Below are 26,902 nucleotides of genomic sequence, written 5' to 3'. Positions count from 1 at the left end.
AAGTGAAAAAGTTAGCGATCTCACGCCTATTGTGGCCGCCATAGCAGCCATCAGGCATCTTAAAATATCTAGCTATCGCTACTCCTCGTGAGCAAAAAGTCAAATAGACATGGGATTTCAACCAATAGACTTTTTATTTTATCCGATTGGTTCTAGATGAAAATGGTGCCAATCTGAATCCAACATGGCCGCCACAGCATCCCTCTTTAAATATTATTATCACCACCCCACCTAAATAGAAAGTCGTATTGACATGGTATTTTAACTAGAAGCTTTCTTACGATGTCTACCTAGTCCTAAATGAAAATGGTGCCGATCTGATGTATAATATGGATGCCACAGTGACCAGCTTGAACATCTTGTTCTCACTACTTCTTCCGACGGAATGGTCATATCAGCATGGGGTTGTCACTAAAATCGGTGTTTATATCAGCATGGGTATAGATTCTTAGGATACCTTGTTGGTCCGAAATGAAAATAGAACCAGTCGTGCTTCCAAAATTGTTCTCTTGGAAACGTACGTCTAAAATCGTATTGTCATTACTCTCCCTGAATGGATGACCATCATGACATTTGGTTTTCATGAAAAGATTTATGATTAAGTCGGATTCATCTCAAATGACAATGTTGCCAATCTGACAGCCAGTACACCCACCACAGCAGCTAATTTTAGTATGATGTTATCGTTGAATAATATTAAAGATATTTCAACTCTCAGCAGTTGAACGGAAGAATTGGTCCTATTTGGAATTACTGGAAATTCCTTTAATCCAAACAGAGCGTCAGACCCATCGAGGGACTCTTATTTGTTGAACCTATAGATACAAGTCATGGTGCAAATCAATCTTAGTAGTTTAACTCAACTGCATCTCGTTGTAAATACATTTATATGCCATGAAAACAAGATTTTCTTGGAGTAATTTCGAAATATGTTAATCTGCTTTGTATTAGTTCAGTTGTCGCGTAAGTTTTCTGAAACAATAAATTTTTGAAGGAAATATATCGAATAATTGAATTAACGAGTTTTCTAATAACGGTTATTGTTTTTTATTATTTTAAGTTAGGTTTATTCTACTGAATAACAACTTTCAATTACTTGGTATATTGAAGGAGCATTAACTCAGTTCTGACTTTTGTTGGCAACATCCTCGCATAAACGAAACAGTATCATGTCGTAACAGACTGATGCTCTAATTATCGTGATTTTATTTTGTACAAACGTTGATGAACGAGATCATTTTACATCGTACAGACTTTGAACGGGATCATTTTACATCGTACACACTCGCTTTGAACGAGATCATTTTACATCGTGCAGGCTTTGAACGGAATCATTTTAAATCGTACAGACTTTTATAACGAGATCATTTTACATCGTGCAGACTGATGAAAGAGATCATTTTATATCGTACAGACTATGATGAACGGGATCATTTTACTTCGTACAGACATCGATGAACGGATCATTTTACACCATTCAGACTTTAATGAACGTGATTATTTTACTTCTTACAGACTTTGGGGAATGGATCATTTTATATATTGCAGGCTTTGAACGGAATCATTTTACATCGTAGATTTTGATGAACGAGATGATTTTATATCGTACAGACTATGATGAACGAGATCATTTTACTTCGTACAGACTATGATGAACGAGATCATTTTACATCATGCAGACTATGATGAACGAGATCATTTTACATCGTACAGACTATGATGAACGAGATCATTTTAAATCGAACAGACTTTGAACGAGATCATTTTATGTCATGTAGACTTTGTTGAACGGGATTATTTTACTTCTTACACACTTTGAACAAGGGATCATTTTACTTCGTACAGACATTGAAGAACGGGATCATGTTACTTCGTACAGATACCAATGAACGGTTCAATTTACACTATACAGACTTTGAAGAACGGATCATTTAACTTCGTACAGACTTTGAAGAACGGATCATTTTACGCCATACAGACTTTGAAGAGCGGATTATTTTACGCCATACAGACTTTGAAGAACGGATCATTTTACGCCATACAGACTTTGAAGAGCGGTTTATTTTACACCATACAGACTTTGAAGAACGGATCATTTTACGCCATACAGACTTTGAAGAGCGGATTATTTTACACCATACAGACTTTGAAGAACGGATTATTTTACCCCATACAGACTGAAGAGCGGATCATTTTATACCATTTAGACTTTGAAGAACGGATCAATTTACACCATACAGACTTTGAAGAACGGATAATTTTCCGCCATACAGACTTTGAAGAACGGATCATTTTACGCCATACAGACTGAAGAGTGGTTCATTTTACACCACACAGACTTTGATGAACGGGATCATTTATAGATAAAGCTGAGACACTAGCTTCAAGGATTGTGTCTCCAGTTAATTGCCATATTCGTCGTCGTACGAAATTATAACACGTTTTACAAATGCCTTTGTAGTCGTAATGTACAGTGTAACCCCCCATAATAATCTCTTTAACTCAAACTCTGTTCATATCCGGCCAGTCTTTGGTTTCCCAACTGTTATGCTTCTGCTCTACGGGTATTACGTACTTCTAACAGAAGTAACAATTACAGAGTGAAGTTATTTCCATTTGCAAACATGTACGGTGGACAAAATGTTGCCATACGTCGATGCTACTTTCTTTTGCTTTGCCTGACATTTATTTGCATGTGGTAATTATACACCCACAAGGGGCCCTGGGTGCCCGACTGGTATGAGGTGCTCAGCTTTGCAGATCACTGATATCTCACTTTTGTCAGCATGGGCCGGGGTCTCCGCTCGGCCAGCATGGGTATGTGAGAAAGCTTGCCAGTAGGTAGGATGGTCGGTTTATTCAATTCGGGGTCATCCCGGTTTTTTCCCCACCAAATATACTGGTCACCTATCAAGTGCTGAAAAATGACGTTAAACCTAAACCATCAAAACCAAAGCCATAAAAATTCTCTCTGTCTCTCTCTCTCTCTCTCAGGGAATTGACTGTTGTCCGTCGTCCGACAGTTAGCACAAAGATATTATCGATACTTTTCCTAAACGACTTGGAGGACTGCCATTTGCTCACGCATTCATCCCATGGTCTACTTGGTCGTAACTGCAAATTGTGCGGCTGCTACTCGGATAACCAATAATATTGTTATCACTACTCCGCCTGAATGGATGGTCATATAAACATTGCGTTTTCACTATATATAAAAACACTGATTATAATGTCTAGTTTTTCCTGGATTAAAAAATGTGATCGATCTGATATCCAATTTCAAACCTTGTTATCGCTACTTCTCCTTTATGCGTCAAATCATATTGCCGTGGGGTTTTCACCAGAACTCTTCTTATGCTGTCTAATTATTCCTAAATGAAAATCGTGCTGAATGGGAATATAGCCATCAGTACGGCCATCTTGAAAATCTTCTTACTGGCACTCTTCCAGAATGGATGGTCATCTCAAATGGCGTTTTCACTAAAAGACTTCTTATGATATCTAGATGGTCCTAAATGAAATTGGAGCCGATCTAATGGTCATTATGACTGTCACCATGGTTATCTAGTAAATCTTGTTATCGCTATTCCTCCTAAATAAAAAAAAAACCAATCTTGTGGGCTTTAAACTCGAAGACGTCTTATAATTTCTCTAGTTGATCCTAAATGAAAATGGTGCCGAGCTGATGTCCAGTATTACCGCAACCGTGGCATTATTGACCATTTTGAAAATCTTTTTAACACTACTTCTGTATGGCTGGTCATGTCTACATTGTACCTTCACCAAAAGACTTCTTATGATGTCTTGTTCGTACTAATTAGCAATGTTGCCATTTTGATATTGAATATGGCAACCATGCCATCCGACTTAAAAATATTGCTATATTTATTCCTCCAATACGGAAAGTCATATCAACACGAGATATTCACCAGAAGACTTCGTACGATGCATTTTTGGTTCGAAATGAAAATGGTGCCAAGCTGACGTCCAATATGTGTTTCACAGCAACTAATTTGACAATCGTGTTATCGCTGAAGAATATCAATGGTTGTTTTTTTTGCAGTGAGCAATTAAAAGGAAGAAACGGTCTTATCTTGAATTTTTGGAAATTCTTTTTAACCCGTAAAGCGTCAGTCTATTGGAGGGACTTTTGTTTTACCGTTTAGATCGGCTCTTTCCATTATTCGTCATCACTCTCATCTATTTATTTCAGGTTATTAGTAGGGGCTCCCCGGGCGCAAACAAGTCAACCTGGGATCACTCGAGGAGGCGCTGTTTACCGATGTCCCGTGGAAAATAATGTGTGTCAACCTATTCCTTTTGATACTTCAGGTAAGTTGAGGTCTTGTTGTTGCTGCTGGTGGTGGCATCGGTGCGCATATGTGCACGTAATATGAACCAACATTAATTCATTTCTTTTCATTATAATAGCCTTGTAAAATGTTTATGAGAGAGAGAGAGAGAGAGAGATTTTCCAGCGAATTTCGCAGCTTTTATTGCACTTTTCCGAATTTTAGTCGGGTCCAGCTGAAAACTGTACAGAACCAGATCTGCCGTCGGTTTTTGTGGAGGCATAAAAGGGTATGTGGTGTTTCCATTTGGACTCGACTTGTAAATGAGTATGTAAGGTTGTGAAAAGGGTAGAGTCCAGACCTTATATTGAGAAATGGGTTCGAGCTAATAATAATAATAATATTAATAATAATAATAATAATAGTAATAGTAGTAGTAGTAGTAGTAAACAACTTTCTATAACGAGGATAACACATTTGGTCACGACTAAGCCATCTGCCGTGTCGTCCTCCGTTTTTGTAATTGGCTGTGTAAAAGAAATACAAGACCATGCACATAATCAGGTATCGTCGCACACTCATTCATACATATTTAACATGAATGACTGTGTGTGACTACACTGGGAAACATATACACATATGAGCAATATTCTATACACACGTACATACGTTTCAGCATAAGTCGTACGTATTATTTGTATCAAATAAGATCTGGACATAATAGTTATGAATATAATGATACAGTTTTCTGTTCAGAGTCTTTAATATGTCTATCCAGCTGGTCAAGAAAGAATTTCTTTAATGATGTTTTAAAACAAGCAAGGGAATTTGAATTACGTATCCTCAGTGGTAAGAAGTTCCATATAGTAGATGCCGATACAATAAATGAGCTTTTGTAATGATTGGTTTTCGACCACGGAATCTGGAGATCGTTGTTAGTCGTGGATCAGAGATTACGCTCAGTATTCGATAATCTTAGTTCAATTATGTCAGAGATATAATCTGGAGAAAGACCGTTTAAAGACTTGTATGTCATGGTTCCTTCAAAATAAAGAATACGTTTTTGTATAGGTAGCCATTGCAGACGTGAAAACTAAACATTCGAGGGAGTCATAACAGGAAGTTTCAGTATTATTCAGGCTGCCCTTTTCTGTTTATCAATTATGGACAGATTATAATTGGATGTGTTTCCCCATATGGTACAGCCGTAATCTATCAGTGGTAGTATATAACCTGAAAAATAAAGTTCAGGTGATTTGGGAGGTAGAAATTTCGAAAGCAATTTTAACACAGTTATTCTTTTGGCTATCATTGCACATAGGTGACCAATCTGTGCATTCCAGCTGAAATGCTGATCAATGTAGATACCAATAAGTTTTTGAATTTTGACAACAAATACGTCTATGCCGTTTTGAGTTAGAAGTAAATCCATGTTAGTAGATAGACGCTGCCTTGTTCCGATTGTCATATATTTCGTTTTAGAACTAAGTAAATTTGTGAACATACAGGTTTAATTGTCATTTCAAGTCAGCATGGATTTACTTGAATTTGACCAAATAATGCACATACATACATACATACATACAAAACACATAGCATTGGCGTAAAACGTACCAGTAGCATACATTTAACTTGACACCAGCAAGCAAATAGAAGCTACGATTGAAACTAAAGAATTAACAACTAAATTAAAACATATGCAAGTAAAACTAAAGCATTAACAACTGTTTGCACATTTAATATGTATTATTTGTTGGCTTTTCTCTTTAATTATATGCTGTGTACTGTAGTTTATATTCGACCTTTGTCCAAAATGAAGATAATGGTGTACCTGACCAGTGACATTTATTTTGTAAACAACATAAAATGTACATAGCTAATATTTCTATATGAATATAGCTAAAATATTCAGATCATTGGTAATTGTAAACATGTTTACTTTAGTTTGAGTTAAAAATACAGTCTTGATTTTGATCTTAGACAGTTCCAGAACGGAAATTTCCCATTAAGTTGACAGTTTTTCCAGAAAATGGTAGTTGTGAACCAGTCAGTTAGAGGGGTATATAAAGTTTTTTACGTTAGGATTATTCATTCTTGCCTTAACATCCAATGCGAAACCAGTCTTATTGTAATCTTCAGTTTTTGATTTGGGTGGATTTATTTGTTCAAATTATTATTCTCAAAATTAACAAAGTGTTCAATATTATTTGCAGACTAAAACATTAATTTGGATTACAGTGAATTCAGACAAAGAAATTTTTGACTATATTATTATGAAACATCATAGACCTTTTAACACATCGCCACATCACAGGCCATTGGTACATAGCACATTGAGACGACAGGCACACCACATTCAGTATCTGAATTTATTTGGAATGCCACTGGAATTCAGTTGGAACTCTATTTATTTGAACTTGTGATATAACTTTTAGGACTATTTGGGATTTGATTCGCAATGCTGTAAATTCTTTTTAAAGTTTCGCTTTGTATTTAATGTGAATAAATTGTATTTATTGACTTTTACAAAACTTGTTGGTTTTCGCTCTTTTCTGTTGTTTAGTTTAAGATCATAGATTCGCAAGACATCTAAAATACTACACATACAGCCGAATAAAGCATACATCTAAAATAAGAGAGGAAAATCCAACCAAACTAAATGTAAGTGACATAACGGGCCAGTTTTTAATGTCGCATGCACCTGCCAAATATAAAAATTCATAAATAAAGTTAATACATGAGTGAGGTCAAAAAGGTCAATATTTTTGGATAGGTATTATGAAGCATAGCATAATTATATCACATACTTGACCTGAATTTGTTAGAATAAAATGTTTATGCACCACAACCCCTATTGTATACATGCATTTTTCACATCCCAAGGCCATTTTTGACAGCATGTGGTGCTCACAATGCAGACACACGCCCTCTTTCTGGTGATAATTTTGAAAAACATTGTCTACTAAATAGCTTGATGCAGTTCTGAATAGTTTTCATTCAAGCCGTTTTTTAGATATTCTACTTGCCTTCAACCCATGTGTCTACTGTTATGGGTGGCTAGTTCTACTTCCTAGCCGACTATTGGTATTTCAGTGGCTACATACTATGCAGTGACTATGGGAGGCTGACATGCCTCAATAACAACTTAAGCCCAAAACACCTAGTTCACAAATATATAAATCTCTTTAATTGTTACACAATAATAGCTCAAAAACTCACACCATGCCATGAACTTAGGAAATTTGGCAAGGGCCAATATGCGAAACTGGACTATGCCACCTAAGGCAAATAAAAAAGATTGTAGTCCATGTTTAGTTGCTCTTATATTTAGAATATCGATGGCGTTGTTTAATCAAATTTTGAACAAGATTTTTTTTCCAGACTACCCTATCATCCAAGTAGGTTGGACAATGTCTGTCTATTAGTTGTAAAACTTTTTCTTTTATGATCATTAACCTCTAACATAGAACCAAGATGGCCGCTATCACTTAACCGGCTTGAAGCTGCTGTTCCGTTTTTTAGTGCCGTTTTCACGATATTTGTGCTTGTTTCCTGTTTTCGTCTACCTTATTGTGTTCATTATGTATTGGCTGTTAAATTCGTATGTGTTTCTTCATCTCCTTTTTTTGGAAATGACAACAATTAGACTTTTTCTCAGCTGTCTTGCTCCACTGTTTTTGAACAAACAGCCATCACGTGATACTCGACAGTCAACCCGTTTATGCTACGATGGACCCTCATTAATTGCTTTAAATGATCACTCCTTGGCTCTCCACACTACATTGTCCTCTAGACTAAACGAACTAGGACTACATTCATCATTACCTATATGTAAACAGAAGCGGAAAAAGAAACGTTTCAAAGCTGGCCGGCGTAGAACAGGAATAAGAATTCTAGTTATCTCCCTTATTTCGGCTCAACAATTTAAAAAACGTTCGACCGTAAATTTGGATAACCTAATTCAAATCACAATTAATTCGTCAATCTTTGTGTCAACTATCCAAGAGATACCTCTGCGTATTGCATTGTTCAATGCCCATTTAGTAGGACCGCGGAAAAGCGCACAGAAATAGTTAATTTTATCAACGACTAGAATATTGACATCTTTTTCCTGACAGAAACATGGCTAAAAACATCAGGCGATCAGCCCAAGTGTGTGAATCTAACACCCACTGGTTACTCCATCAAGTCGTTGCCCCGTAATTCTGTAATCACAAAGAACTCCGACCACACATCGTTTGAACTAGACCAAACCACACTCACACTGGAGCAAAGGTCAGTCCATTTTTCTGCCTATACCGCCTCCTCCTAGTAGAAAAACAAGCTGGCTGACTCTCGCTCTTTGGAGCAGTTTCCGAATCTCCTGGACTTTGGAAATTCGATAGGTGGCAATCTGATTATTCTTGGAGATTTCAACTTTCACTTTGACTGTCCCGGAAACCCAAATACTTCAAAACTCATAGATTCCATTAATGTTTTCAACCTCAAACAATCAGTTAACCAACCCATCCATAAACATGGTCACATATTAGACTGGATTCTTCATAGACCTGATGATAACATTCTACGGTCCTCCCTGGTATCCCATGACCTTGCATCAGATCACCTCTGCTTTATATGCCATCTTGATGTATCAGTCCCTAACCCTCCACCTTTATCTGCTACTAAGAGAAATCTCCGTATGATAAATAGAACCAAACTAATGCACGACATCCAAGCTAACCTAACAACTTGCTTACCTCCTACCGCAGAACAACTTGATAACTGCCAGCGTTCTATGATTGACAAACATGCCCCAGCTACCAAGTGCAGATTATCAATTCAAAAGTGTTCTCCATGTTATAGCAGTGTTAGGGACCAGCTTCGCACTGCTAAAAGAGATCGCCGTAAAGCTGAGCGGCTGTGGCTTTCCAGCAGACTCACTATTCATAAGCAAATTTATGAAGCTGCTAAGAAGAATGTCACAAACATAGTCCATGCAGCGAAATCAGCCCACTACACTACTAAGATTATGGAAAGTTCCAGCTGCAAAGAGCTCTTCGAGATTACTAACAAGCTAACGTCAAGGAACAAATCTACACCACTTCCAACTACCTTCTCTCCAGTCGACCTTCCGGACATGTTTGCAAATTTCTTCCGTGACAAAGTACAAACCATTAGAGATAAGCTTGACACCACAATTTCATTTGACTCGTCGTCAGCATACAGTTGGGATACAGAATTTGAGCGACAACCATTAGCAGCATTTAAAACTCTCTCTATGGATTTCGTACGTACAATCGTGATGAAGAGTGCACCAAAGTCATGTGAACTTGATCTAATTCCAACATCAATGCTGCTTGAGTGCTTGCTTATATCCAGTATTGCCTTCAGTAACTGATGTTATTAATACCTCTCTCTCATCCGGGGAATTCCCATCATTTTTCAAAACTGCCATTGTAAAGCCTCTGCTGAAGAAACCAACACTAGACCATAACGATTTAAAGAACTACCGCCCAGTTTCTATTCTCCCATTCATATAAACAATCTTAGAAAAGGTTGTTCTATCCCAGCTTGTATCACATCTAAATTCAAATTAAAGTTTAGCAATGTACAGTCTGCATATCGCCCTTGCCACAGTACTGAAACTACTCTTCTAACAGTAGTTAATGACATTCTCTCTGCGTTGGATAGCGGAAAGATTACAGTTCTCAACCTCCTTGATTTGTCTGCAGCATTTGACACAATAGACCATGAGATATTACTTCACCGTCTCCAGCATGTATTGGCATTCATGATACAGCCTTACTGTGGTTCAAGTCCTACTTGGTCAACATAACAAAATTGTATCTGCAAATGGAATACACTCCAGCCCAGTTGATCTATGTTGTGGTGTTCCACAGGGGTCTGTTCTTAGACCCGTTCTCTTCATTTTGTACACTCAGTCGCTTTCAAGTATCATAGATCATCATCCAGTGTCTCATCAATTGTACGCTGATGACACCCAGATATACAAATCAAGCCACCCAACTGAAGTTGATGCTACTATCCAAGGTGTAGAGAGCTGCATTTCTGATGTGAAATCATGGATGACATGTAACAAGCTAATAATGATAAAACTGAGGCCATTCTGATGACAACACAATGACTTTCTCATTCACATCCTTTACCTCAAACAATAGATATCAGCAACACCAACATTAAATTCACACAATCAGTACGAAACGTAGGTGTTACTCTGGACAGTACTCTCACATTGCACCAACATGTCATGAACATATGCAAGGCTCCATATCTTGAGCTGAGACGCATCAGCTCAATTCGCAAATATCTTTCAGTTGATGCTGCTAAAACACTTGTGTGTTCATTAGTACTTTCGAGACTGGACTATTGTAACTCAATTCTGTCTGGTTCATCTCAATATCTGCTCCAGAAACTTCAAAATGTTCAAAACAAAGCTGATCGGATCATACTTAGAGTACCTCGATCAGAGCACACCTCCCCGCTGCTCTGTACCCTACACTGGCTATCCATTCGATCCAGAATCAAACACAAAATTTGTTCTCTGTGCTACGTTTCACTGTCGGACTCTAGTCCAACATACCTATCCGATCTCACCCATGTGTACACACCAGCAAGATCGTATACTCATTATTCCAAGTATGAAAACAAAGTCATATGGACAGCGTTCTTTTGTATACCAGGGCCCAGCAACGTGGAATGAATTGTCCACTGAACTTAGACACAAAGACACATTGATCACATTCAAGAGGGCTCTCAAAACTCACTTATTTCGACTGCAAGAACAAACTTAAAGACCTAATAATGTTTCCTACCTTAAATATTCTCAGCATGTATTTTAATGTTTTCTAATTTCATGGTGTTTGTTTTTGTAATCATATCTTTATATGTTTTTTATCTTATAGGTGTTGTCTAATGTTGTAAATCGCTTCGAGGTTCTAAAGATTAGGCGCTATACAAAGTCCTCATTATTATTATTATTATTATTATGTAGAGGGATGACACATTTGCCTAATCCAGGAGTTTAGAGTAAGGTTTCCTGTGTTCATTGCTCTTTGTTGGGCTTTTTCCAGTTTGCTCATGTTAGTGAAGGACAATAGTTGAGTTTGCCGTGATGAATGAGCGATTCTCTGCCAGTGGGCATTCAGCTGTTATTATATCTTCCAAATTTATTACTTATCAACCTCCAAGTTGGTACCCTTATGAAGCAGGAGTAGATGGAGATTTTGTATGGGACGTTTAACTCTCTAAATCACCATCAATCCTCTGTTTAAAATTATATTCAGATATTGAGATATTTTTTTCACGTAATTGCATGCATAATGTTAAAAGCACAAGTAGTTATGGTCTTTTAGGTCCCTGTTCTTCGTTGCCGACCCTAACATTTTCCTCCCCCTCCCCCGGTAAAAAAAACATTCGAAGTTTATTTGTGCAGCAAAGCGCTTAGTACATTATATATATTACTCATTTTATATATATATATATATATATATTGTTTATTTTAAAAAAATCTACCTACCCTAACTTTAACACCAGTGCAATAGGAAACACATATTTTTTTTTGCCTTAATTCTTTTCGCAATGCACACAAAATCATAAAAAGTATTTTTTTTTAAAAAAAAAAAACAACAACATCTGGTTATTTCTTGTGTCTTCTACACTCTTCCTTTGGGTATATGAATGAGGCAGATGAATTTCTCAGGAGAAGAGATGTCAGTGGAACAGCCGGAAGAGGCCTCTTCTTTCGTGAATTACAAATAGAATTTTTATATTTGTAAACCATGTGTGGATAAAGATTAGGTTTGAGAACCGCCAAGCTCAAACATTATCATAAAGGCTGCAAACTGGCTGTTGACCAATGTTATATACTGCAAATATTGGGAGATAATGAACCTTCTGAGACACACACACACCCGCCATGTGCTTTGATACCACAGGCATGGGTACTCGACACAAGATTGATACTGAATCGAGTCAAAAGCACGAATATATTAAGCAATGAGTGAAGACGGCGAGTTTCTGATCCTTGTAATACATGTCCTCCTTGTATAAATATGGGGATTTGTTATGTTATATATATATATATATATATATACATATATATATATATATATATATATATATATATATATATATATATATACACACACACACACACACACACACACACAAGACAATTAAATGGGTCTATGTATAATGTATTTAATTTGACAATGGTTGTAATGCGGATTTTCTTTTGAAGTACAATACATTTCAAGTAATGTTTTTAATAATGCTATAAATTTGAACTTTTTTCACATTTGAGTATCCCAGTATTTTAATGTTTCACAGGTGTATATATATATATATATATATATATATATATATATATATATATATATATATATATATATATATATATATATATGTGAGTATGTGTGTGTGTTTATTTCAGGTAATGATATCATGTACAATGGAACTCACTACAGAGATGTTGAAGACAAATCAAATCAATGGTTTGGAGCCACGGTTGTCAGCGGGCAGAATGGTATCATTGTGGTAAGAATATACATGTGTTTTTATACATTTACATAGAGAAGTCAGCACTTTAAACATTCAGGTTTGTACATCCTGCTGTTTGTTTTTCTGATGTGTGCCTGACTCCCTGTTGAGGCACTTATTTTCAGTTTAGTTTCTTGTAGGAAAAGGCATGCAAATGCACGCTCTTCACACTTTTCTAATTTCAGCCATGAAATTTGAGGTTGATTTTCTTTGAACTAATCAACATTTTAATTGGTGTTGGTAGATTTCTCTCCATATCGTGCACTCTGGCTTGAAAATAAATGGATGGAATTTATGCTTGTGTTATGGTCCTATTGCAAGAAATACTAAAACATTCGGTGTTTCAATTATTACCCAAGCAGTTTACAGTTTTGCCCTTAATTGTGATATTATCCCGCTTCAAGTGCCCTCATCCGCAAACTGCACCATGCCACATTTGATGGTCACGGGAAATTGCTGAATTTTGATTTTAATATACTCCATGATATCAGACTGTAGTGCGAAGTCATCACAGGAAATGAAGTGTGGCATGCATCCTAAATATGATTGATGTGACCCATTTTTGGGGTTATGTTATCCCTTAAAATATAACCTTTCACATTGTCAACAGAGCTGTTAAGTTGGGTGCATTTAGGAATGAATGTGTACCCCTTTCAATAACGAACCAAAGAACTTCCTGATATGTACTCCTTTCGATGATGAACCAAAGAACATCCTGATATGTACTACTTTTAATAACGAACCAAAGAACATCCTGATATGTACCTCTTTCGATGATGAACCAAAAAACATACTGATATGTACTCCTTTGTATGATGAACCAAGGAACATCCTGATATGTACCCCTTACAAGGATGTTGATCAGCAATCATTTTGTCTGCCGTTAAAAAAAGACCAGAAATGAAAACCTTGTAGCACACGATGAAGCTGGTAACTTTAAAGTCTTCTTCAAATGATGCTTATCAAATATGGCTGCAGTTACTACAAATAGTATTGCTGAATGAAAACATATTCTCAAAAAATGATAAAACGATATTAACCAAATTTTTCAAAATTTATTATTGTCTGTAAACTTTTTAAACTTATAAATATAATTCCAGTCTAAAATTAAAAGTGGATGCCATTGCAAAAAATGAACTTAAAAGAGATAAATCATAAAATGGCACCTTAGCAAAAATTTCTGAATAACATTTGACCAAAATTGAACAGAAAACATAATGATATTTAGTCCTTTCCAGCTTTTGCAAATCATGCCGATTTGCCATCAACTGTTTACCAAAGGATTAAACAAAATTAGAAACCCTTTATACGACTTAACAAACAAACAAACAAACAATGAACACAACTGCTCAAAATAAATTTTTTTTTACAGAAAGCGTGTTTGCACAAATTCTTTAAGTTTGTACTATTGATGACGATTTGTCAACAGATACGACCTCGATGTATTAGGGAGAAGAAGAAAAGAAAATATTAAATATACTCTTTTCAAGCTCCTCCCAACATAATTTGACTGAACTGGACAGAAACATGCTGGCGTTGTGCTATTTCATGTTGTTTTACAAATGGTACAGATTTGTCATCAAATTTGGATACGGTTACAAAAAAGAAACTTTGTAACAACTTTTTCTCATTAACTGCTGAAAAGTATTTTTTTTTTTACCAAGTCTGACATAAAGGAACACAATGGCCTTTTGACTGTAGAAACAAGGCCAATCTCCCACCTGATATACTGGAAGCTGGTGTTACAAAAAGTAGACAAGTTTTGAGTTAACTGGTATGGAGGCTGTTATGCAGCTCTGCAATACAAAATGTGCCACAGAAATCTCGAAGCAAATGATGTCTTTTCAGAAGCTGCTGATCAGAATTTAACTGAACGGAATGTATGCCAATATGTATGACGCTGCTTAAAATTGGAAACTAATGAGCACACAATATATATATATATATATATATATATATATATATATATATATATATATATATATATATATATACATTGACTGGTGTATTTGGAAGTAAAAGGCACTCGTTACTTACGATTAACCACCCGGATTTCATTCAAAGAATGATCAATGAAATGGAAATGTAAGATCCACATGCTTTGTATATGATCTGTTGTTTATGTGATAATTAACTGGAGACCGATAGTTAATAATTGATTTGTGTGTTTGATTTGGATTTTTAATGTAACCTTAAGAATTTTTCAGTCATTTCGCTACGATGTCAGCATGGTGCCAGTTTATAGTGATGTATAGCACATGGATATCATGCCGCAGACACGTATCATTATCTTGACACAAGGCCGACCAGTCATAACATTAACGTTTTAATGCTAAGCGCCAAGCGAGGCAGCTCCTTGAACCATTTTCATAATTCGATATGACTCGGCCAGGGTTCTAACCCGCGACATCCCGCGACCTCCCGCATCTGAGGCAGACGCTCTAACCACTTAGACCACCGGAGCGGTTGATAAGTAAATAGTGCCTGTGTCACGTATATTTAATTTGCATTGTTGCTTTGTTTGTTTTTTTTAAAAATTATTTCATTATATGCTTTTGTAATGTAACATTGTAAGTTGGACTTCACCTTGTCCAGAATCATGTTTATTTTCTACTTGACCTGAATTATTGATTTTTAATTTTATTCTGTCAACTAATGCATAGCTAAAATATTCTCTATGTTTATGTTTTTTATCAGGATTATTATTAACAGAAGTATATATGTTTATTTGGGTCTGAGTCAAGGTTATTGGGATGCCCTTAAATTTACCTGGTGTACGTGACATTGTCCAGGTTATACATGTATATTATAATTTTAGTAAGAGACTGCTAATTACAGGTAACATTGTTTAAACAAGCATACCCATTATCAAATCTAGAGAACAGGAAAATGAAAGAAAAAAAACTGTCATAATAAACTATTTACAAATCCTAAAATAAAAGTTTCTAAAACTTAATAGACTGACACGTTTAAGTGTTTATGCATTCAGTCGTATATCCTGGTTTACAAGGAAATTTTCATCAGATTGTTTGTGCACTAAATTCACCAAAACTGTTGATCCTTTTTGCATTCTGATAAGTGGAAAATAAATAATAAAACTCAGATTGAAAAGTTAAAGTTGTCCTCTCAAAGCATTTTGTCTTGCTTTAGTGAAAGGAAAAACATTGATTGAAATGTCTCGAATAGATGCGTCGACGCCCCATGCTCCTTTCCTGGCCATGTTCACGTGCATGGCTGATTTATCAAAATTAATACAGACAATTCACTTGCCTATGGAGTCATAAAGTTTTGAAAAAGGATCCCTCTTATAAATGCAACTTTTCTTTTGCTTTTGTGATTATTTGGGCTGGGGGTACATTCAGCTGCAGCCTTGCATGTGGAATTTTCTTGTTTTGCATACAATTTAGTAATTGTGACATAATTCTGCGCATCATTAAAGTTGAATTTGAAGCAAGTTTGGCGAGGAATTCATATATTGCAATGTTAGAATATATTATTGTTATAAAAGTACATGTCTTGTAATGTGAACCGGTAAGGTAAACATGCAGTGTTCCAATCTACATTCTAACATACGACATTCACTTAAAATGCTTACTTACCTAAGCTGGTAAAACAAAATAAATCAAAATAAAAAGAAAACTTAAAATGTATTCACAGAAGACGGATGCTCACCAAAGTGTCTGAAAACGAGCCACATATTGACGTGTTTCCTTACCGTGGTCTAATAGACGGACATATGGAAATATGGATTTCTGAACAGACACGGTAGCACCTAATGTCACTGTCAATGTGGGGCATGCAAATCATTTTGCCGTGATGGCCCTGTGGTTAGTGTGGCAGACTCTTGACTGGAATGATTTATGTTCAAACTCTTCTTGATCAGCCTCAGTCGCCTGCTATTGTATTGTTTGTCTCGGGGTAAAGCATTTTATCCCAGCCGCATCGGGCATTAAATTAACCTTCGTGTATCGATATGCCGTAAAATACCAAAGTCAACCGACACCATTTAGCCAAAATAATGTTGTCATTCCTCCAAACAGGGCACTCTTTGCCTTTTATAATTTGACTTAATGTAAGCGCAACATACAGGTCATGCATTCTTCTTTGTCCCGATAATCTCCGGGGCACGACCTCATCAACTTAGGCAGTTACGAGTTTGCAAGTGAAAACCGGCAGAATTAATGGTGGGTAAACAAGCATTTACCGCTGACTATTCAACTGTAAATCAACATTTTTCTGCCTAATTAGAAGCTTTTATCGCAGCCATTGTTCGTTCTGTTCTGGAAAAAAAAAACTTTGATAACACAAGGTCAGTTTACTCCATTGTTGTAAATTTATGTTGGTGCAATCCACAAAGAATGGGAATGAGCGGATTAGGGACAGTGCTAATGTAAACAATAAATTTTATTTTATATGCTCGTCTACAGCCTGTACAGACTGCAGGCGTATAAAGTGCACAACTTCTTTGGTAGACAGATGTAGAAACATTGTAGGTATGTATTAATAATGATGTGAGCGTACTGTTGATATACAGTAAAAACGCTGACTATGCTGAAAAAGCATAGGTGTATACGAAGTAGCTTGCTAAGACGTTATACATTCATCATGGATGAAATTTATACTGCTGATTCAGATTGTTAAGATAAAGTAATTAAATTTTAAAATGCAACAAATTTTATTTCTATTAATTTGATATTTCTATTTATCTTAGTACTCGTCCCTGTTGTTCCTTTACCTTCGGACAGATAAAGCATCAAATCACATTCTGTTTGATGTATAATCAATTTGTACCTGCTGAGTCACACTCCGAGATTTTATTGTATACATTATATACTTAAATGTGACATATATAAATATATTAGCGGAAACAGTCATATCTTTTTCATTCTCATATTTTTACATGTGAAAAATAGATTTCCCATATGGAAATTTATTATTTCCCAGAATGACATGCAGCGATTAATTGTGCATGCATACTAAAATTGAACTTGCAGCAATAAAAAAAGTAACTGTAAACTAGAGCAATGGAGAGAAACGGCATTACCTGTCAGACGTGGAAATTTGGAAATCATTTTAGCCGAATGTAACTGATTCATCACCATTCGCTTCTTTACTAATTTGCATATACTTATTATCTTGTCCACAATGTTAGTAAACTGTCAAAAATGTAATTTAGTGCAATAGATTAGGTCATTAAAACCTTAACGTTCTCTGAAATCGCTGATTTTACACACACACACACATATACATACATATATATATATATATATATATATATATATATATATATATATATATATATATATATATATATATATATATATATATATAATCAGCCTGTGGATTATGAATACAATTTAAATTTAGGTGAACTTACGGAAAGGGGGTGGGGTGCTAACTTTAATATTAATTATAAGCTTCGATTAAGCAGTAATTTTGGAAGACACTATATAATAAATAAAAAATATTTTCATTTCCTGTGTAAATACAGAGTATATTTTATCTTCAGGTACCAAAGATCCCAATGTACTTAAACTCGTGGCTTCTTGCTTGTGTAGTAGGAATTTTAGTGATATGTGCCATTAAAACCAAACAAACAAGCACCAAAATGAATAAACACATACAATGGTTGTGCTTTGTTTCTTGTGCATAAAGTTTTTATTTTGCTTTTGCTTAAAACTTGCATTTTCTTTGGTACTTGATTTCATTTCCATAGAACAAAATCTCAGTTTATTGGGTCTTGAATCTGAGGTTTGTAGCAAAATTGGTATCCCACAAGAAATAACGAATTCACAGTTCAAGACCAAGCTCAGTTGTTGTGAAACTGAAGCACAAAAAAGAGAACTAGAGATCACACTGGGTAAGTCCAAATGGAAAAGTTAAGAGAACTGGAGATCACACTTAGTAAATCCAAACTGAAAAGTTAAGAGAACTGGAGATCACACTTGGTAAGTCCAATCCAAACTGAAAAGTTAAGAGAACTGGAGATCACACTTGGTAAGTCCAAATGGAAAAGTTAAGAGAACTGGAGATCACACTTGGTAAGTCTAAATGGAAAAGTTAACAGGTGTTTCCACTTGGACTGAAATGTGGAATGCAGATAGATATGAAATTTAAAAAGAATAATAACCAGTCAGAATGAAATTTAAAAATGTTTCGAATGTAACTATAAGTTAGATTTTCTATGTAGATTCATGACAGTGTGCCCAGGGTTTTGTCAGTTATAGACATATACTCCATACGTGGGAGAGTTGGTTCATTGAACTTTAAAAGGTTCTCAACTAGAATCGTATTATGGATAATGGCATTATGTGTTAGTTTATCTGGCAGGTATCCGGCACTATATATTTATGTTATACCGTATAGTATTGCTTAGGGATCTTATCATTGTGGCGTGTTTAATTTCAGTCAGATCTGTTACAGTGGCCATCTCCTATGCTGTGCTATATAAATGCTTTATTGAATTTAAGGATAGTTGATTAGATATGCAATCAAATTAAGCCACCGTTTCTGGTATTACAAGAATGAAATACTGTTTTATCGGAGAGTTTTCACAGTTTGCAGATTTCCATTTTGACTTCTTACAAGAAGTTGAGATTACCAACTGCTGGAATTATGTATATTTGAATGATGTTCAGATCAAACTTCTGACAGCGTAGACTTTTCGGTGCATATTTAAATGCTAGTACATACCCAGTACATACTGTGTTTCTTTATTCCATGTTTTTGTAAAGAAGTCATCAGAACAGTGAACGGTAGACACTTATTTGCTTAAAATATATGCGGATCCACCATTAAATATGACCACTTTACTAAAAGTTGAAGTTAACAAGCCACTTTTCCTCCAAAAGCGCTTAACAGAATCTGCCCAGGGTTGATAGAAAAGCATATGAACTCAGATGATTCAGCCTGCTGTTTTGTTATAGGTAGTTTGACTGAAGTCAGCAGGTAGGGCATCTTCGCTAATCAAGGTTCTGATATGTAGATACGGTTAACATATCGGAACCTGGCCAGCGAAGGTGCAGGAAGTCAGTCTCAAACCAACTTTGGCCTCTTAATGGTATGTGGGATATGCACTTTTTTTTTTATTGCACTTGCTGTCTGGACGTAAAACTAATGTATAAAGGTAAATTGTATTCTATTCAGAACATGTTTACCATGGTGATGTTGTATTGACTTAGCTACGTTTTCAGTTTAGTTTTATAATGTGTTGACGTCACTTTAGACTCCCAGTCTCAGTTCAGTTGATTCCTTGTGTGGAGACAAGATGGTAACAGTATTATACAAATCTATCCAACCGTCACCCACAACCTTGTGTAATTTTATTGCCTTTTGTTCAAGTAAAACAAAATCACATTTTATGATCAACACAAAATATTTTGTACTGATTTTCTAGTTTGAAAAAGTGAGGGCATAAGAAGCAAAAGTGTGTGTGTGTGTGTGTGTGTGAAATGGATTTTTAACGTAGGTAGCTGTAACAATTTCAGTCATATCGCCACGATGTCTCCAGTGTGGCAGTTTATAGTGATGTCTAGCACTGGGGAATCATGCCGCAGACATATAAGCATGATGTCCCACCTAGTCACATTTTCCTGACACCAGGCCGACCAGTCCTAACACTAACCTCTTAATGCTGAGCGCCGAGGCGGAGGCTGTAATTACTTAGGTAAGCGAAAGTTATCTAAGTTTTTCTACATCCTTGGAAATAAACTGCCACAAGGTTTTTGAGGTTGTGAAGTGATAAATTGCACAAGTTAACTGCTGAAAAAAAACCCCTCTTATTTCTGTGCTTGTTATGCCGTTGTTACATGTGGGGTTTGTTGCTGCAAACGTGGTATGTTATATAGAGTGATATTTATTTATAACGCGTATTTCTTTTGTCTGATACGCACCAGTTGAAATTGGGGGGGGGGGGGGGGGTGTTCTGAAAAGTGATATCTTTTTATAACAAGTATTTTCTGTACTGTGGTATGCCCCTGTTTCAGATGGTTGGGGGTTTGATACACACTGATAACTATTTATGACAAAGTTCCATGTGAGCGATGCAAGTAATCAAAGTTACAAGTTATGAAACATTGTGATGCCCTATGTTTCCCATAAAGTTGTGTCTTAATAGGATATAAAAATTAAAAAAACTTGGACATTTAATGACATGAACTCGTTATTATTGCTTATTGTTAAATTAGGTATGATAATTAAAGCAGTACTAATTTAAATATATCAGACCATGGAATCAAGATTATATGTACGTTATACAAGAGTCAGGATATTACTGATGGGGTTTATTGTGAAAAATCGTTGTAGTGGGAAAGAATTTGGTATTAATGTTATATATGTTTACTATCTTGCCAAGGTGTATCTGGCCAGAGAGTCTAGATGTCATCATTAACACATATTTGCCCGCTGGTTCTAACATCTGCTATTAGGGGATAGTTACTTTAACTGACAGAATCATTTATCTTGTTGTTAAACTATGACTTTTCTCTTTTAAATCAAAGGAACCGGCTTTACTTCAAGCAGAGTTTATCGAGTTATGATGGATAGAAGGGGGTTATGTTTAAGCGTGATCACTTAAAATTACCCTTTTCGTGTATTACAAGTGACCCCCGGTCATCGGTTGGTCTAAGACGCCTTTACAGATCACTTCCATCTTTCCTCTGCCTGCCTAGGTTCTAGTCAAGGCTCAACTAATATGGGTGCGTGAAAAAGCCTATCAGTGGCTTCCCGTGGGTAACTGGTTCTTCTCGCAGGTCTTCCCGGGCTCTTCATCCACCAATAGTACTTGCCGCGATATATGGCCTATCATGTACTGAAAATGACCTCAAAAACTCCATTAGACCACTCCAGTGGCCTAGTGGTTAGAGTGTCCGTCTCGGATGCGAGAGGTCGCGGGTTTGACCCCCGGCCGAGCCATACCAAAGACATAAGACAACGGTAAAAGCAGCTACATCGCTTGGAGCTCACCATTAAGAGGTTAGTGTTAGGATTGGTCGGCCTGGTGTCAGGATAATGTGGCTCGGTGGGACATAATGCTATATGTCTGCGGCATGATTCCTCAGTGCTAGACATCGCTATAAACTGCCACACTGCAGACATCGTAGCAATATGACTGAAAACTTCTTAAAGCTATGTTAAAAATCCAACACACTCACACACAAAGACAAAGTCACATTCTATACATTAGAAATACCACAAAAATAAAACAGATATAAGGAGAAGTTCATGGGCAGTGAATGAGAGATCTTGGTCACTTTGTAACGTCTACAGAAAGACCTTTGAAATGAGATCCAGTGTTTTTATACTGACAACAACTTAGCTGTATTGAATATGTAACATCAATTTATATTGTTGTGCCATTTTATATTTACTTTCTGTCCATGAATAATTGTTTACAGTCCCCTAAATTATGGGTTGTAACTGATATCATGCAGTCAGATAATTTACTTTAGACTATCATGGGTTTGACAAATTTATTTTATTTTTAGCTATAAGGGGCATTAGTTCAGCTGTAACTTTAGCAGATTTGGTACAAAACTATCTGAATATTGAGTAACTTGAGCTAAAGATGTTGTAATGCCATTATGTAGATTGTACAACACATTCGTTAAAACTATAGTTATTGGTCAGTGTGATCTGATGCAATCTAAGCTTTCTTTTAACATCTTACTGTCAAATTCAACATTGAATTCCAAATCAGTAAATCCAGGTACAAATGCCTGTCTCGACTGAATTCCAAATCAGTAAATCCAGGTACAAATGATTGTCTCGACTGAATTCCAGATAAGTAATTCCATGTGCAAATGACTGTTTCGACTGAATTCCAGATCAGTAAAGCCAGGTACAAATGCCTGTCTCGACTGAATTCCAAATCAGTAAATCCAGGTACAAATGACTGTCTCGACTGAATTCCAAATCAGTAAATCCAGGTACAAATGACTGTCTCGACTGAATTCCAGATCAGTAATTCCATGTGCAAATGACTGTTTCTACTGAATTCCAAATCAGTAAATCCAGGTACAAATGCCTGTCTCGACTGAATTCCAAATCAGTAAATCCAGGTACAAATGCCTGTCTCGACTGAATTCCAAATCAGTAATTCCAGGTACAAATGCCTGTCTCGACTGAATTCCAAATCAGTAAATCCAGGTACAAATGCCCGTCTGGACTGAATTCCAGATCAGTAAATACAGGTACAAATCCCTGTCTCGACTGAATTCCAAAATTAGTAATTCCAGGTACAAATGACTGTCTCGACTGAATTCCAAATCAGTAATTCCAGGTACAAATGACTGTCTCGACTGAATTCCAAATCAGTAAATCCAGGTACAGATGACTGTCTCGACTGAATTCCAGATCAGTAAATCCAGGTACAGATGACTGTCTCGACTGAATTTCAAATCCGTAATTCCAGGTACAAATGTCTGTCTCGACTGAATTTCAAATCCGTAATTACAGGTACAAATGACTGTCTCAGCTGAATTCCAGATCAGTAAATCCAGGTACAAATGACTGTCTCGACTGAATTCCAAATGAGTAAATACAGGTGCAGATAACTGTCTCGACTGAATTCCAAACAAATGACTGTCTCGACTGAATTTCAGATCAGCTAATCCAGGTACAAATGACCGTCTCGACGGAATTTCAAATCAGTAATTCCAGATACAAATGACTGTCTCGACTGAATCTCAGATCAGTAAATCCAGGTACAAATGATTGTCTCGACTGAATATCAAATCAGTAATTCCAGGTACAAATGACTGTCTCGGCTTAATTTCAAATTAATAATTCCAGGTACAAATGACTGTCTCGACTGAATTCCAAATCAGTAAATCCAAATCAGTAAATCCAGGTACAAATGACTGTCTTGACTGAATTCCAGTCAGTAAATCAAGGTAGATATGACAGTCTCGACTGAATTTCAAATCAGTAAATCAAGGTACAAATGACTGTCTGGATGAGAATGTCTTATCAATTAAGTCAAGTCTTCTATGCTGATCCTATATTTACATGAGATTTGACTGGTGCAAATGGTTTTGCAGCATTCCCACTGCCAAGAAAAAGAAACATGAACCAATAAAGAGTAAATGGTACGTGGCTGAAACTTGGATTGCATATTTGTTTAAGCCTGCAAGTGAAGATATGCCTATAAGTTTCTTGAACTTATAAATAGTTGAGGCACACACACTTGTCGGTATGTAGATCAGTGCTAAAGTAATTACCATATGGAGGGTTCTGGTGTAAACCAGGCACTCTTTGTTAAAGTCGAAAACTGTACATAACTAACAATCCAAGAGAGAGAGAGAGAGAGAGAGAGAGAGAGAGAGAGAGAGAGAGAGAGAAAGAGCATGCTTAGTTGTGGGTTGTTTGGCTCTTCTGGAACAAGACGCACACAATAATTTCATTGTGAATGTTATTGTGTTTAGTTGTGTAATTTGCAAAACGCTTACACTGTTGCTTTTATCAGCCACATTGGAATTATTCGTTAAATTCCACGTAAAGTAGCAATTAGAATTATTCAATAAACTCTATATGAAATAGCACACATTTTGAAGAAAAAAAACAACACATTGCGTGTGTTACAAGTGTATAATGGCAATGGAATATATTTAAGTTTTCTATACCGTAAATTAGCTGTCCAGTAGAGGAGAGTTGTCGTTGGTATTCTTGCTATATTTTTTACTATAATTTGACATCAAAGAGTTGTGTTGGAAGAACCCATCATTTATGAACAATAAAAAATGCTTCTTTATCCTGTGATCACATTTAATAATGTTTCATATGTGAACTGTGAAGAGCCATTAAAATAATCATTCGAACTTCTTATGTAACATACAATTTTTGGGGGTGAGGTGGGAACCGTTTGGAAAAAATATTCAAGCCCCCAAATAGCGTGAAAAAATATTCTTGTTCTTATTTGTAGAAAAAAAGAACTAATTATATCCATTATATTAGTTTAAAAACAATTATCTTTAGGCAAAACAATTAATGGCCAGGTTCGAAACAAAATCTCAGCCCCCCCCCCTCAGACCCTGAATGGTCAGTCCTTTATTTAAAAAGATCAGTAGACACTTCTTAAACTATCCAATAGACAGACACCACAGGTATATTATGATAAATGAATTTAATCATGGAACCGCAAATATTAAGCGTAACTACGTGATTTTGAATTACAGTTGGATGTAGTGAGCATCAAATCTTAGCATTATGTAATAGTGGCATCGTGTTTTGCATCATGATGTCATATTACTGCAAAGGTCGTTTCAGAATCTTACAGAGCGTGCAAGATTGCCTTGCTTTAATGTTACAACATTTTATGCAATTTCCTATCAGTTGTAGATGGCGCCAGCTGCAGTGCACTCCCGAAAATTATTCTCGACTAATTATTCTGTCCTAAATTAATCAGTCATGTACATTTATAATGATGGGGCCAATACATTACTGAATAGAATTATATGACCCCGGTCACACTTTTCTATGCTATATCTTAAATCAATCCACATATAAAATGTAATTGGATTGATGAGCAAGGGAACACTGCTGCCCTAATATAGAATTTGTAATATACCAGCTAACTAGGATTGTTTCGGTTAGATGTAAACATTTGGTTTACTTCGGTCTTATCCTTAATCGTACCTTAAAGTTCTCCGATTCTATGATCAAAGAATTTCTGAAAATTAATGTTGGGACTCTTGGGAATAAAAAAAACAACAACATGCTATTTATACTTAGTCCTAAATGACAATAACAGTCTGGAAGGATGCTAACCACCATCAGAGTCAAACGCAATTAGGAATACAGACTGAATCAGTGACTTTTGAAATGAGTCAAAGAGAACTTTCTGAATGACTGACTGAATACCAGTGATGACATACTTATGGTAAAGTTGTGGATAGAAAAGAACAATTAGTTTTATACTAAATATTACGACGTTTTATAATTGGATAAAATTTACCACTTTGTATTTTGAGATGGTGATATGAATCATTTCCAGTGTCTGTTTTACGACGCGTCATTGTGTGATTTAGACTTAAATTTCAAAATCGTTGACAGTTGAATGTGCGAAAATCGTAGAAAACTAAATGTGCGAAAATCGCGCTTCATATTTGTAAGCCCTACCTTATTTCTTTATGAAGTCCTTCGTACCTTTTGAAAGTCGCCTCTCCCCCCCCCCTTATTTTCAAAGAGAAGGGTCGGGTAGAATTGGGGAGGGGGGTTTTCTCCAAAACTTTTACTCATAGAGGAGACCCTGATTTGATTGAGGAAATTCGGTCTTCATCCGTAACATTCATCAACTAAAACAACCATTAATGTGCAGTAGATTGCTAGCACCATTTTTCTTACGGATTATAAAAAAACCTATGCTCTTTAGAATCTTTGGCATCCATTTATGCATTTAGGAGTAAAAATGGCGTTTCTTTGGTGCAAAAGTTGAAAATGCATAGAAAAAGGTAGGCCATGTACTGTTTCAAATATGACACTCATTGGATAAGGGACAATAAACAGGACATTTGCAACTTCGAAGCCATTCTTACTAATCATGTCTGGAATGTATGCCGATAATCTGACATTCGGGCCACCTCATGAAACAATGACTGACCGAGAAAATGCGAATGCATCGACCTTTTTCATGAGTAACTTTTTGTCAATCCTGCAGTCAATGGTGAAATAGCCGATGCAGTCTGAATATATTGCGGTTACTTTTTGCGAAGAAACTTATGTCGAACAAAATGTATTTGAATTAAGTTCTGCAAATTACGCGTCGACCTACATCCGAGGTATTTTCATGTCTCGAAGAAATAGCTATAGTCCGAATGCACACAAATTCAGCTGATGGTACAAGACAAAAATATTAATCGGATATTTGTCGGGCGCAGTAATTTACATAAAAAGTATACATTTTGTTCGCCGGAAATTTCTCTGCTAAAATGAAATCCTAATCTTTTCAGACCATCTCTGCAATTTCTACAATTGAACAACTGTAGGATTGACCAAGAAGTTATGAATAACAAAATGGTTTTTATGCATTTGTAACTGCCCGACCAATCCTTTTATCGCAAATAGCCGAGGTG

The 26,902-nt window shown here is 36.1% G+C and overlaps 1 protein-coding gene across 3 annotated transcripts in view; it reads left to right on the top strand.

Annotated features, from left to right (window-relative positions):
* LOC149779392 (integrin alpha-PS2-like) overlaps positions 1-26,902 on the top strand; it is a 305,876-nt gene that overhangs the window by 28,175 nt on the left and 250,799 nt on the right. For all 3 annotated transcript variants that reach the window (XR_016415642.1, XM_089940054.1, XM_089940053.1), the window contains exons 2-3: positions 4,214-4,332; positions 12,727-12,830. Coding sequence is in view for 2 of the 3 variants with exons in the window: in XM_089940054.1 (XP_089796180.1) it covers positions 4,214-4,332; positions 12,727-12,830 (223 nt within the window). In the remaining variant the exon portion in view is untranslated. The remainder of the gene's footprint in view (positions 1-4,213; positions 4,333-12,726; positions 12,831-26,902) is intronic.

The sequence above is a fragment of the Sinohyriopsis cumingii genome, chromosome 17 (genome assembly GCF_028554795.1).
Source record: "Sinohyriopsis cumingii isolate HCF-2022 chromosome 17, ASM2855479v2, whole genome shotgun sequence".
NCBI classification, from domain to species: Eukaryota; Metazoa; Mollusca; class Bivalvia; order Unionida; family Unionidae; genus Sinohyriopsis; species Sinohyriopsis cumingii.
Note: the sequence above shows the minus strand (reverse complement) of the source record. Positions and strands in the feature narration are given on the sequence as shown.